The sequence below is a fragment of the Chaetodon auriga genome, chromosome 23 (assembly GCF_051107435.1).
Source record: "Chaetodon auriga isolate fChaAug3 chromosome 23, fChaAug3.hap1, whole genome shotgun sequence".
Lineage (NCBI taxonomy): Eukaryota > Metazoa > Chordata > Actinopteri > Chaetodontiformes > Chaetodontidae > Chaetodon > Chaetodon auriga.
Window position 1 is genome coordinate 9,450,309 of NC_135096.1, and position 13,682 is coordinate 9,463,990.

At 40.5% G+C, this 13,682-nt stretch overlaps 1 protein-coding gene across 1 annotated transcript in view; it reads left to right on the forward strand.

Annotated features, from left to right (window-relative positions):
- The window catches only part of LOC143316115 (gamma-aminobutyric acid receptor subunit gamma-3-like), an 81,903-nt gene that overhangs the window by 54,758 nt on the left and 13,463 nt on the right, over positions 1-13,682 (forward strand). The window contains exons 7-8 of the mRNA XM_076723842.1: positions 4,351-4,488; positions 11,044-11,196. Of these exons, the coding sequence (XP_076579957.1) occupies positions 4,351-4,488; positions 11,044-11,196 (291 nt within the window). The remainder of the gene's footprint in view (positions 1-4,350; positions 4,489-11,043; positions 11,197-13,682) is intronic.

Genomic DNA, 13,682 nt, shown 5'->3' on the forward strand with positions numbered 1-13,682 from the left:
AGTATTTCTTCATTACATTTTCTCCCAACTGGCTCTGGCAGGAGTCCCGCGACATCATATGGTTCATTGATCTGGCTGGTTGAAGTTAGCCTGTGATAGACAGTGACAGACAGATGGTTCGTCCAATCACCTGCCAAGTATTTTTTGAAAGTGCCTGCCTTTTCCAGACAGTTTCCAAGGACACCCCAGATGGGTGGGTGTGACAAACCATCTGCTGCATCAGGTTACTGGGGTGTTAATGCACAAGAAAATAACAATAACTCAACTGTTTTAACTATCTCTACGTTCTATGTACGCGTATTCATGCACATTTAAACAGCCGAGTGGCACAAACTCACAGAAAATGACATGATGACATGATACCTGCATTAGCACTACCAATGGCTATGCTGGCATGAAATTTGAGTCCTCAAAGCATTTATTGTTCCATTAGCCAGTCCCTACAAAATCACATCTGATTTTGTATGACAGGTCATTCTGTTGGACAAGACATCTTCCACTGCTAGATATGATTTAATTTCGGTAATAATCATTACCTGATACGGCTACAGATGGCAGCATTTATCACAGGCCATTATTAAACCTCCTTTCAGCATTGACTTCGGATAATCAACTGACTATTTTTGAGCATATATACAATTTGTTCATAGTGTGATGAGGCCGGATGTCACAGCACTCTACATAGTGAAAAAGCTATTGACCGCAAATGGGTTTCCATTATGTCTCTGCTATCAGTGAAAGGATTTGCAGTAATAACCTTTTTACAGTCTCAGTTCATGACCATGAGAATGGAGAATATTTTTCTGTATGTAGCTGCAACAGATTAGTGGCAAAGGTCTTCAATAACACTTTATTAAAGCCTTGAAGTTATGTATTTGCTGGAGCTGAATACTACCATTGCCTCACCATAAACGTTCGCTTCTGTCAGTTTGGAATTCATTTTAAAGCACCAACACTGAATCCTCCCATTTAAAACTCATGTAAATTGGCTTTATTCAGGATTTTCTGATCAGATCAGAAACTACAAAATTACATTTGGTGACTGAAAGTGAGTTCAAAATGGCCAGTTAAGGAGGTTTAATGACGATTTTCTCGTCCATGTCTATTTTAAAATGTCCAGAGCCTTTTACAATGTGGATATGAACATTTTTGGAAACAGCATCACAGACTTCCAGATCTGAGTCAGCTCTTTCAGAAAATGCAAAGCTGCTCTCCAGATTTCCATTTGTCTCTGACAAGTTATTTAACCATTTAGAAGTTCGAAAGGAATCGTTTCAGTCAATCTTCATATTACAGATGCAAAAGAAAAGTGCATTAGCTAACAAGTGTTTCTCTCAGGTCATCTCTCTTGCATAAACACACAGCTTCCTCAATCATTGTTCATCAGGATATCTGATAATGAAGCCACATTTGGCTGTCGCTTCTCTCCATTGTCCATAATCCTCTCTTCTGTACTGTAGCATCAACCTCTCTTACCACTCAAGGCGCGTAGCTCTTAATGTATTATGATACCGTACAAATCAAATGTACAAGCCTTTTAAAATGTTCTGTCTCTTCATTATGAAGCAAATTAGAAGCTTCTCCCTTATGGCTGCAATCAATTTCACTTATTGAGACAGAACATTATAAACATGATGAATGCAATTCTGAAAGTTTTTTGATAGCAGATGTATTCCTGACAGACATTATGCATGCAGTCTGACATCTCGCAGAATTGTTTTGAATTCATGTCTCGCCTCTCGTGAAACTGGAGCTTTTAAGCCACTGTATCAGTACTTTTCGTCTTTTCACCGGATAATATGTTAGAAAAAATAACTTTCCTGACAACCTGTAAGCTCAGTATAAAAGACACGAAAAGTCTTAAGAATGATTAGAAGCACTTTGGTCTCATGCAGTTACTGACCTCACAGGCGGAGCCACAATCACTCCCGAAAAAAGACCCCATGTTGTTCTATATTGAAGGATATTAACATTTTCACTGCAGTCACCAGTATGAACGATGCTCTTTGTGTCACAAAAGGCTGGCCATCATTGCATGCCAGGAAGTAATTGGCTGTGCTCAAGAAATGGTAACTTTTTAGTACATGTCCCTTGGTTCCTTGTCAATCAGCTGACAGCTGCAGTACAAGATGAAAATAATTTGTCGGAACTTAAAAACTCTGTGACATGTTCACTGATCAAATACAGACTGCAAAATCAACACTATTGTACTAAAGCACACCTAATAGGCTCTGCGAGGCTAATCACTGCTCCCCATTCATCCCAGTTCATCCAGTAGCTGTAGAGATTTTTCAGTCTGGACTAAAGAAGGGGGCCACCCAACTTTGCCAAAATGCAAGCAATATGTATGCAAACCAATCAGATATGTTGAAAAGATCATTTTAGCAGACCTGGCGCTGTCATTTGCTCCCAGTTAAAACCTTAAAAGGCTCAGTTACACCAGTTGCAAAATGATCACTGTGGAAAGAATGCAGAATTAACCACAGCTCAGTGCTGCCAAAACAGCCCAGTCATACATTCAAATATGTAATCAGCAGTTCTCAGTCACTGCTGCCCAAAAAGCAAAGGACCTCCAATGTGACTGCCACAGGGCCTAATACATTATTTGAAACCCCACCACAGGGCTGTTTGAATGGTCAATCATGAACTCTTTCTTGTTTTCATTTTGAAAACATCATCTAAAAATGGACTGGTGTCATGCTTTTGGGTGTCAGTGCGAAGAACAAGGGAAATATGCTGAATGCTTCCAGTTTAAACACATCCCCATGGCAGCTGATGCTGGAAATAAACTGACTGACCTTCTAAACAGGTACGGCTGTTGAAAAGAGTCGCTGCTCTGCGATTGGTGGGAAAAATTGTGCTTAGAGTCGGCTGTTTTCTTTCACAGAGTGTGATAAGTTATCTTTACTGAGCACACTGTATTGTTTTTCAGACAAGGGGAAGAGCTGCATTTTCGAACATAACTACACCCATATGCATGCATACTGTGGGTAGATAAGCATGGTTTCCACATTTAAAAGAATGAAATGAGCTTTAGGGAGTTTTGCAAAGAAATCAATTTGCCTTTTTCACTTATTTGGTTGAACGTATTATTCTTGAAAAGAAGACATTTCAGTCATAGGGATTTTTTTTTTTTTTTTAATGCCATAATTGCACCACCTACATGAGTGGTTCCAACTGCATTACTGGTACTGTAATTTGACTGGTGTAATGGGTTTGTGAATGGACAGGTTCTTCTATATGCTGAATGTTGTAAAGGGGCAGAAAAATAAATAGCTAAAAATAAATAGCTTATTTAGCTATACAAGGTTGTTGAAATGGGGGAAACCATCTTGAATCAACGCCCCACAGCTGCAGTATTATTCCAGTACATCACAAATAATGTTAAGAATTCAAATTTCAATTTGACTTGAAAGCCCTCTCGTCTCTGCTGACATGATATTGTCTTTATTGGCAGACATCCTCACATCTAACTTTGTTTACAGTTGCACGGTAGAAGCAGACATCCCACATGCTTGTATGGATGACAGCCAGGGAGAATATTGCAGCCAAGGCCACAGAAGAGTTTAATTTATAACATTATGGAAGAACATGTTGCTTCAGGGGGCTTTTAAAGGCATGAAAAATGACGAGCATTTTCTAGATACGAAGATGCTCTGGTATCACAATGGCAATAGTGCTTGCAGTAAAGATAATTGTACAAACACACCAAGAGAAATATGATGGCAATAAAACTTGCGATCTCTATTAGTGTTTGAAAAAAACCACCTCTCTTGCATCATAATGATTGCTCTTCTTGGTTATCGATGGCTATCCTCTAAATGAGACTATTTACAGAATTAGTCTGGTTTCCACTACTGGGCACAATAAGACTCCCCACTTGTTCATTCTTTCTGTCACTCAATTTCATTTTTCTTTTTTTAATGCAAAATTGCCTCAACTTGTCAAAATGAGCTCATCTTTCACATGGAGTTATTGTTGTTGATGCATTAGCATTAGCATTAGCAAGCGCGATATCTTGCAATAAGGCAGACAGACCACTACAATAAAACAATTAAAACTCCATAACACGTTGAATTACATGGGAGAGAGTATATTTGCTCACCACTGGTGCACCACAGCAGATTCCAAGCAAACAAGTTAACAGTAATTGCTCAGTTGGTCTGCAGTCCACTGAATTGCCAATGAAAACTTACTGTATAAATTTGTCTAAATCATGCCCAAATCAGGTCTAAATCATGCATACAATAAAAACCGCATTGCTGCATTAGTCTGTCCTGAATCCATTCCTTTCAACTTCTCCTCTCTCTTTCTTTCACACACTGACCTCACTCTCTGTGTGGTTTCTAGACGGCTACCCACGAGATGAGATTGTGTATAAGTGGGCGCAAAACTCAGTGGCAACTTCGGACCAGAAGTACTGGAGGCTTTACCAGTTTGACTTCATGGGGCTCAGGAACACGACGGATGTACTCACAACAACAGCAGGTAAGGAAGACGCCAATGAAAGGTTGAGAAAAGGTCACTATCTCGGGCAGTTGAGTCCCAAAGAACATGCTGAATGGTTGCATTTCATGGCGTTACGACTGATAGTATTATAAAACTTTACTGATCTCCAGAGTGAAACTCTTTTTCCCTTCCACCCTGCCTTCAGTGGAGGTTAAAGGTCAGTTTTCGCTGCAGACTAGCAGCTGGAATCAGAAGGAGTTTTACTTGCTGTTCAGCAGGCTTCCAAATAAAACTCCCGAGCCACTTGACTACCTCAGTGCCCCAAGCTTGGCAAAGGTTAACATTAGCCCCATACCCATAAATGTAATCACATAACTACAAGCTCAAAGCTCATAAGTATTCCCCTCGGGTGTAAGGGCAAATAGGTTTTTCCACTGACATTAATCACCAAGATTAAAGATTAAAAAGGAAGTTTAATTATTCACTCCTTTTCCTCTCTCTTCCCAGGCTTTCAGTGTGGTTACTAGGCCTTGTCTTCTGTGATGATTTAATTTAAGTTTGTTGTTTGGGGAGGCAGCTGGAGAAATATTGTCGCTCCAACAGGTGCCAGTAATTATACTCACAACTGGCACGGGATGGACAAGTTCTCAATACATTTTTAATGCTTTCACATGACCCGTGAAGATAAAGACAGAGTTTGCTGGCTCAATAAGCAAAGCATTATGGATGAGGGAGATAGAGGAAGAGCACGGCGCAATGATTGTTAACCTCGTTTGACCTTGTTTATGACTTGCGTATTCGTCCCATACAGTCTTTTGTCTTTGGAGAGACGTGCGCTGGTCTGCATAATGTGACCTCATTCAGCTTTCTAAGAGAGCCGAACCTCCGTTCATGAATATTCGAGGAACAAGAGTGCTTGGCATGATTAGCAGAGGGATAACAGGGAGTGGCATGATATTATTAAGAAGCTCAGCGGAAATTAGTTGCACAGTTATAATATGTTAAAGCATATTTGTGTTTGTCCCAGTGCTCAAACATGACATAGCTAAAACAAATATATCCCTTTTTTGAACTGATGTTAACACATTCTATTGTCTCAGTATGTCACCCACTGGGAATACTGATCAAGCATCCTGTTTATATCTAATGAGCGACTGTCATTGTATGTTTGTTTCTGATCACAAAAAAAGGTGACTGATGAGCGTTCTCATCCCGAGACACATTGACGGCCTTATAAATGATATGTTTTCCTGGACTCCCGCTGTAGCGTCAAAACACAGCCAAACTAATTTTCTGCTGAGATGCTCAAAAGCGACGGCAAACCTACACATCTACCTCATGCTGTTCAAGAAAATTAGCCGTTTTCTCATTTATTACCTCGTTTCTTTTTCCTGTTTCACTTGCCGGAGCTCCATCTCCACACGCATGATGATTAGATCCCCGGCTAAAAATACCTATCATTAATTTACATCATGACAAACTTCGAAAGTGCTGCGTTTCTCTTCCTCTTTTTCTCTTATTTCCCCTTCTCTCTGTCTCCCTCTTTCAGCTTTATCCTTCATCCCTCATAAACACATGAGGTATGGGGCTGTTTTAATGAGGACAGAGTGGACAGATCCCCGGCCACAGTGCCACTGGGGACCTCCGCTACAAATCCACCATCGTTATCAATTCAGCAGCGTCCTCTTCAAAAGGCCCCAATGTGGAATCCCAAACACTTCAGTGCTTTGTTCTACTATCCCATCACAAGTTCCCCCAAAAGCTTCTATTATGCCTTTTTCTGCGGTGACATTGCAGAAATGCTGATGTTCCTCCTTCTTCACATGTCCACCCGGGAAATTTTTCGAATGCCTTTTCGTAAAGACTCTGTCGTGAAATTGCTGGCAATCCCTTGCATTCTCCTCTCATCATATCGTGGATAACAATACTGATATTCCCTCTCCACTTCATGTATGAGAGAGCCTCTGCAGCTGACCGCAGATCATATTAAAGTCAAGGCTTAGCATAATATCATGTATGTGGTCATGAGTATTTAGGGCCCTTACAAGATTTTTCTTTGGAAACAAGTCAGCTGAAAACATTAAGAAGTCAACCATTTTCAACAAACTCATGCAGATAGTGGTCTCTTCATCAGCTAGCTACAGCTGATGACATCAGTCAGCTAACAAAATTGACCATCGATGGCTAAAAATGAGAAAAACGCATTTTTGAAACCCGCCTTTTTCCATTTTAGTGTCCTGTGTCTGTGGCCACATGGGCTTGACATTACAAATAGGCTGAGGGGGGGTACAGGGTCATGTGCTCTGGTGAGGGCCATACAAGTGATAACTCTGTTTTTGACGTCTGAGAAGTTGGGGCTTAGCGTATTAATGATTTAGACGAGATGCATGAAAACCTCAAGACAAACATGGAAAGTATTAAAAAGAACTAAAACCGGACATTTCGATGCTGACATTTGCATGGGGTAAAACATTTTTCAGTGGAAGGATCAACTTTGGGGTCGGGATAAATCTTTGTGAGGAAAGTGAAAGAGCAGCACTTCCTCCTCCCTCATGACCATCACTGAGGTGCCCTGAATCAAGACCCCGAACGCCTGCTGCTCAGTAGCAACCAGAACAAGGTTGCTGAAGATTGCTCTAACTATCTTTTACATAACACTTGAAAATAAATGCGCTGCTGTCACATAATCTGGTTCATTGTGAGAGAGAGCAGGCTGGCATTAATAACCATCTCACACTGATGAATTAGTTTATAAACAATAGTGTGGAACATTTTCAGAACTTAGAGGAAAGGAAATGCACTTATATACATGTTTTTCTGAGCATCGGTGCGACTGTGTGTCAGTTTCGTGAAAAGCCACAGCAACAACACTTCAGCTAAGTTGTCTTGAGCTCAGTAATAAAACAGTTTTCCCAAGGATTTTCCTCACAGCTTCCAAACAGAGAGTAGACCTGACTGTCTGGCATGACAGGGTCTGTAGACAAGCACAGCGCCGCCAACTCGGCTAATAAGTATTCTGCAGGAAAGTGTAAACAGACGGCTTTTTACTGTCCTAACAGAATGTAAACAGAGGGGTTGTTTGCTACAATGCACAGGAGTCACCGTGCTGCTGTGTGTATGCACACAGCTGTAGATAGTCCATCTGGGAATGTGCATTTCTGCAGCCTCCATACAGTCATTAATGCAAGCCAAACAGTATAATCTTGCAACATTAGCAAGAATAACTTTGCAAAATGACACGTATCACCCGTGCATTAAACTGTCAAATTAAACATTCTGTCAGCACAAGAGTGTGACTGTGAACTGTGTCTGTCTCGGGCAGGTTCTACAACTGTGCAGTGTTGTACTGCACAGAGTGAAGTAGAGAATAAATCAAGGCAAACACGCTTTGGATTGCTCTAGGAAGCGTACACTCCGTCTCGGACATAAATGGGCATACAGAATTAAAACAAGACAGTTTAATTTTGATGAAATAGCAAATTACTCTGATTTTATGTGCCCACTGTGTAGTGATTAAGATTATCTGTGTTGGAGCATTCCTTTGGTGAAAATTAACCAAGTTGCCGCAGCCTTTGTGATATACAGTCAACTAATTATTTTTACATGCATCCTTTTTTTTTCAGGGCCGCAGTTACAAAATTCCCTTTATGATCCTTTTTAAGAGCATTTTTGTGTTGGCGACCTGGGATTTACAGAACTGACTCTGAGTAAAAAGTGATTGATTGCACCGTATATCTCATCTTCACTGTCCTCTTCACTACATTTTTATTGGCCAATTTGCTCGAGTGCATGAGGCCATACTTAAGAACTATCTATGGAAGTGGCTGTTTGTTCACTCACTCACAGTGCGGTGAGGTCAGTGTTTTACAGCTGTCATTGGCAGAGCAAACATCTGGATCGCAATTTATTTTTACAATTGCAATCATCATCATATCTTTTGTTTAACTGAACAAATGCAAAGTTGTACAGGGCTAACACAGAGAGAAAAAAAATGCATATTTCATTTTTAGTAGAGCATTTTTCACTGCTAATACAAATTCTTCCAATAACATTTCAAAATGACAGTATTTCCCTTGTCAATGCCAATTTTAAAGTCACTGTTCTGCCCCCATAAAGCTGAGGATGCACCTGTGCATGTACATTCACAGCACTCCACTTATGATCATGTCACCATGTGATATTTACATTGAACATAGGGAAGCTGGTTATGCATTTCCCTGTACGGATCGCACGATGAGTGAGTGAACCTTGGGGTCACAGCAGCCGACAGTTTCAATTAATAATATCAGAATGAGTGTTCGCCCCCTCTGCACAGTCAATCTGCATTCTCCTCTCAGCATCAGGTGTTTAGTGTAGTGTGAGCAGTTGGTTTATTTAATAATGAAAGGCAGCGTAGGGCATCAGTATGACAGATTTAAAAGTGGCCAGGGTCACTGAAATTAATATGATTTTTTTAAGAAAGCGTCTAAAAACACCCCTGGACATCACAATAAAGCAAAAAACCTGGCAGCACCGTGCAGAATCCCGCTCTGCACTGATACAAACATACAAATGTGCAAGTGATAAACACTCCTCTGCACCGGGTTCACCAGGACGCCATGCTCTGCATTCACTGCCCTTAGTAATTAAAATGATTTTTTCCAGTTCTATGTGGAGTACGAGGTGAGACTCAGCTGCGAGCGGAGGACAAAAGGTTGTCTTCTCTTCAGTCTGACATGCTTTTGCTGCCACACCTGAGTGGCAGCAGATCAACAAAAGGTGTTCTCCAGTAGTAACAATCATCTGATGGGCAGAACTTCATCAAGGTTACAGAACAATGGCTTTTGTTCACCAAGTGATCAATATCTACCTGCTGCTGTCAATTAACACTCACAATAACAAGCGTCATACTATAATGGGATCATTAAAGAGGCAGCAGAGTAAGTCCTTGTTTTTCTTCCCCTCATGCTGACTCATTGTATTCTTGCTCAAGTTAGAGAGAAGCTCCTTCCTCTGTTCTTCTGGGCTCCGTTAAGGGCTTTCTCCCCTCGTCATTTCTCTTTCTGTCCTCTGCTCTCTGTACGTTTTATTCACCTCAATATTTTCCAGCTATATCCTCGCTGTCCTGTCTTTTTCTTTCCTAGTTTTTTTCCCTTTGATTGTCTGCCTTCCCATTTGATCCACTTCATCTTACTTTAAGCAATTATAGAGCTAATTCCAAGTGATCTGAAGTCTTTTCTGATGTCTTGTTTGACGGATTCTGTCTTAGTTAAAGTTACTGAAGACCTCAGATCTGAGTACTTCTGACAATCTCATTAGAAAACTGCAGTGATGCTGCTCTGTACTGGTTTAAGTTAAACTCCACTGACAGAAAAAAATGTTTTGTAAGTGCTACACCTAGATTCTGTTTGCCTGAAACACAATACACAGATGTCTTCTTACAAACCCTACTGACGATCGCAGCTTCCCTAATAAAGGATAATGTAACAGTCTCACAGTCAAATTTGGTCCTGGCCTCTGTTTTGATGACCAAGTTAAGAGCACAGCATGATGTCGCCTCCAGCTACATATCAGACCTTTTAATTACTCATGAGCCGGTGTGCTGTTTCAGATCCTCAAGGATTATGGTCTGTTGTTTATGCATGGATAGAAAAGTGTAACTACAAATTAGCGGGGTCACCTTGCAACATGATCCAACTTAATACAGCAATATTAGAAACTCTAGCATACAAGACTACTGTAATGGTCTACAGCCCCACTAGCAGCTCTGTGAGGCTGTATTCAGGGCTAAATGCTAACGTCACCCTAAGATGCTCACAATGACAATGCTAACATGAGTTTGTTTAGCAGGTATTTTGTTTACCATCTTCATGATCTTAGTTTACTGTGTCATTATGCTAATATTTCCTGAGTAAAGACGAGATGAATTCAGTTTGTGTCCTGCATAGTGTACACAGCATTTATCAAAATCAGAGATAATGTGTTTCAATGAATACAGAAGGAGAGAAATTAGCACTAAACACACTGAGGTTGATTGGAATGTCATTAGTTTTGAAAGTATTTGGTCACAAAAGTATTGAACAAATTGAACTTTAGACACGCTTGTGGTGCTAGATGAGAGAGATTAAGTGCTTACGTTTTGTTCTCACATGAAGCAGTTTCATTGTTTTGTACTCGAATCTGAATTCCTGATCAATCTGTTGTTGTATTTCAAAGGTTGAGGCTTGAATTCTAATTACTGTTAATTCTGAAGGGGTTTTTTTTTTTTTTTAGGAAGTTGCTGCTGCACATTTACTTATTTTTAGAATATCTGTTACATTTTGTTTTGCAAAGATGGGAAAGCAGTTTTTAAGTCGGGCTGGATATTGCTTCAGACATAAAAGAATGATCCTGGTTTCCTCACAAACAGCTTTTTAACTGAACACTGATGACTCCTGATCAGTATTGACTGATATTCAAATCTGGGTATCAGAATTGGTTTGGAACTGAAAAAAGTGGATTGGTGCGTCCATAAACAGCACTATTTATTATCAGGTTACCACATTTTAATCTATTTCAAGAAGTTCTGCCTTTTAATTGACATTTGTGTGCTCTATTTTCCCTCTCTCTCAACAGGAGACTATGTGTTGATGACAGTGTACTTTGACCTCAGCAGACGCATGGGCTACTTCACCATCCAGACCTACATCCCCTGTATCCTGACCGTGGTCCTCTCCTGGGTCTCTTTCTGGATCAAGAGCGACGCCACGCCTGCAAGGACGGCCCTAGGTACACAACTACACCGCTCATGTCGCTGCACTGAGCTGTGGGGGACATTACTTCATTTCAAAGGGGCTTGAATAACTTAATCCTCCTTGGGAGCAGTAATTTGTCGCAACACTTTTTTTTTTTTATTGATATTGCTTTTCTGTTACACCCACCAAATTGGCAGATAACTCCTGTCTTGCCTGTGAACGATCATCAGCAGGGAATAGTGTTGATGTCCAATATTTTGTCATCCATTTGCTTTAATTGAAGTGATGGGAATACTTTCGCCAGATAATACAAACCTGCTCATTCAAGCTGTAGCTTGATCAGCCTAACATGAGAGAAGTTTGTGGCAGGATTTAAAGCCTTTTTGAAGATTCCTGTTCAGTCAACAGCTTGATAGCAAAAGAAATAATCTCTTTTTTGATCGGTAAGTGATATATTATAACTCAGTCTTTGTTGCAGTAGTTATTAAAGGAAAAAGTAATATTACAGAGTGTGCATGTGTGTGTGCGCATGTGTCATGCTGCATATCAGCCATTCAGAAATGAATATGCATGTTTCAGTGTAACATTAGCTGAGCATTAAATTGAGATTCACGTCCCATCCATGCTTGTCTCGTTTTCATCTCTTATTTTAGCGTTAATCTTATTTTTCTTTGCATGATTTGACGATCATTTTTAATTATTTTCCTCCCCAACTGCATGCCTACATTTAGCTCATTTGCTTTCCTGTGGATGGTGATGTTGTGCTGATGGTCCCTAGTTAAGGTGGAATTCAAGGTAAGTGTCTGAGGAGTCTGATATTCTGTATAGAATGAATATATTGACTGCATGCATCCAAATATGGCATTACGCAGAGTTTCCAGTCAATAAATGTTATTTTAACATTATTCATATATACAAAACTTTATTTTAGCTTTTAGTGGAGAACGAAAGCTAAAAAACAAAGAAAAAACACAATTTGTTGGTCTGAATTTCGGGAAATGTGATCAAATAAAAATGGAATAAATCACTCAGTGTTTACATCAAACAGCTTCAATGAAGAGCTGCAGCAGGATGAAACAGAATATAAATGACACTGTCACAGAGTGTGAATTCTTTCCACCACTGGAGCTACTTCAGGGTGAAAAAATGCTGAAAACTGTATGTTAAGGGGTTAAACTGTTGAGGTACAGATTGTTAGGGGAGTTAAACTTTAAGCTGAATGCCACAAAAGGTGGAGTGGGTCTCACTTTCAGCCCAGGACTTAAATAATGCAAAGTGGCCTACCTCAGTCAGGAAAAGGTTGCAGACGAGGCAGTGAACCATTAATCTGACGCAGTCCCAAACCTGCAAAGAGACACGACAAGAAGGTGAAAAATTCATTAAAAACATTCTCGTTTCTGAAATTAAAATCCCACATGAACTCTTAAGTCACACTGACTGTAACCCAAATAACATCTTGAATATACGTGACTCTCCGGCCGTGGTTCATCATCACTGAGCTGACTCTGCTATTATGCTGAACACAAAGTACAGCTGAGCCTGACGGGGATTTCAGTAGTTTTGCAGGTATTTGGTCATAAAGTATCAGGGAAGTGCTGGTCAAATTGAATTTTTCACATGATGATGGCACTAGGTGAAAAGTTAAATGGACATCTGTCCCAATTCTCACAGCAATCCATCCAAGAGTGGTCAAGGCATTTAAATTAGATCATTTCTTACAATCCTAACAAAATTACTGGCTATTATCCCATAGCTGGTTTAACTAAATTGAATCTGCTCAGTGTGATAGCTAAGATGGGCAGCTAATGGTAAAGTGAAAACAAATTAAAACTTTCCCCTGGTCTCACAAGCAGACCAAAACACGCCAGAGTCCACCAGAGCCGCTCCCAGGCACTTCAGTAATACCTGCTGAAGGATGTTAAATTCTGACTAATTAACCTCCACCACTGACACTTCCTTACTTTACCAACCAAGAACTCAAGCCGACTTCATCCCAGATGTCACTTCCATCGAGGAAACACACACAACTCTGAGGCGCTTTAATTCCACTCAGTCCCTCCTGCCCTTCATCAGCCTGCCAGTCAGCCAATATCACCGAGGGTCATCTGGAACATTTCTGTGGTAATCAAGAAGTGGCATTGGAGTCCTGTCCGTCCCAATTCGGACGGACAGGACTCAGCCCGCAGAAAAAACGTCCTTGACAGCTGAGCGATAAAGTCGTCTCATGTTGTGTCGAATTCAATCATAAGCTGGCGTTATAAGTGGAGCACGCGCTGCGCCAAGTGAAGTCTTTCCTCTGGTGCTGTTAATGAAAGCTGATCATAATATGAGATTGCGTTGGGCGTGCATCCTGCTTCAGCTTACTTTCTGCGGCTAGGTTGATGAAAGTTGACACTGTGACAGTTGAACATCAGAGCAGTGTGAAGCAGATGGGATCAATAGAGACAAAAGGCACAAAAGTTTATTTTCGGCCTGTTCAGAAACGTGTCCGCAGATATGTGCTGCTTCTTGCTCTTTACC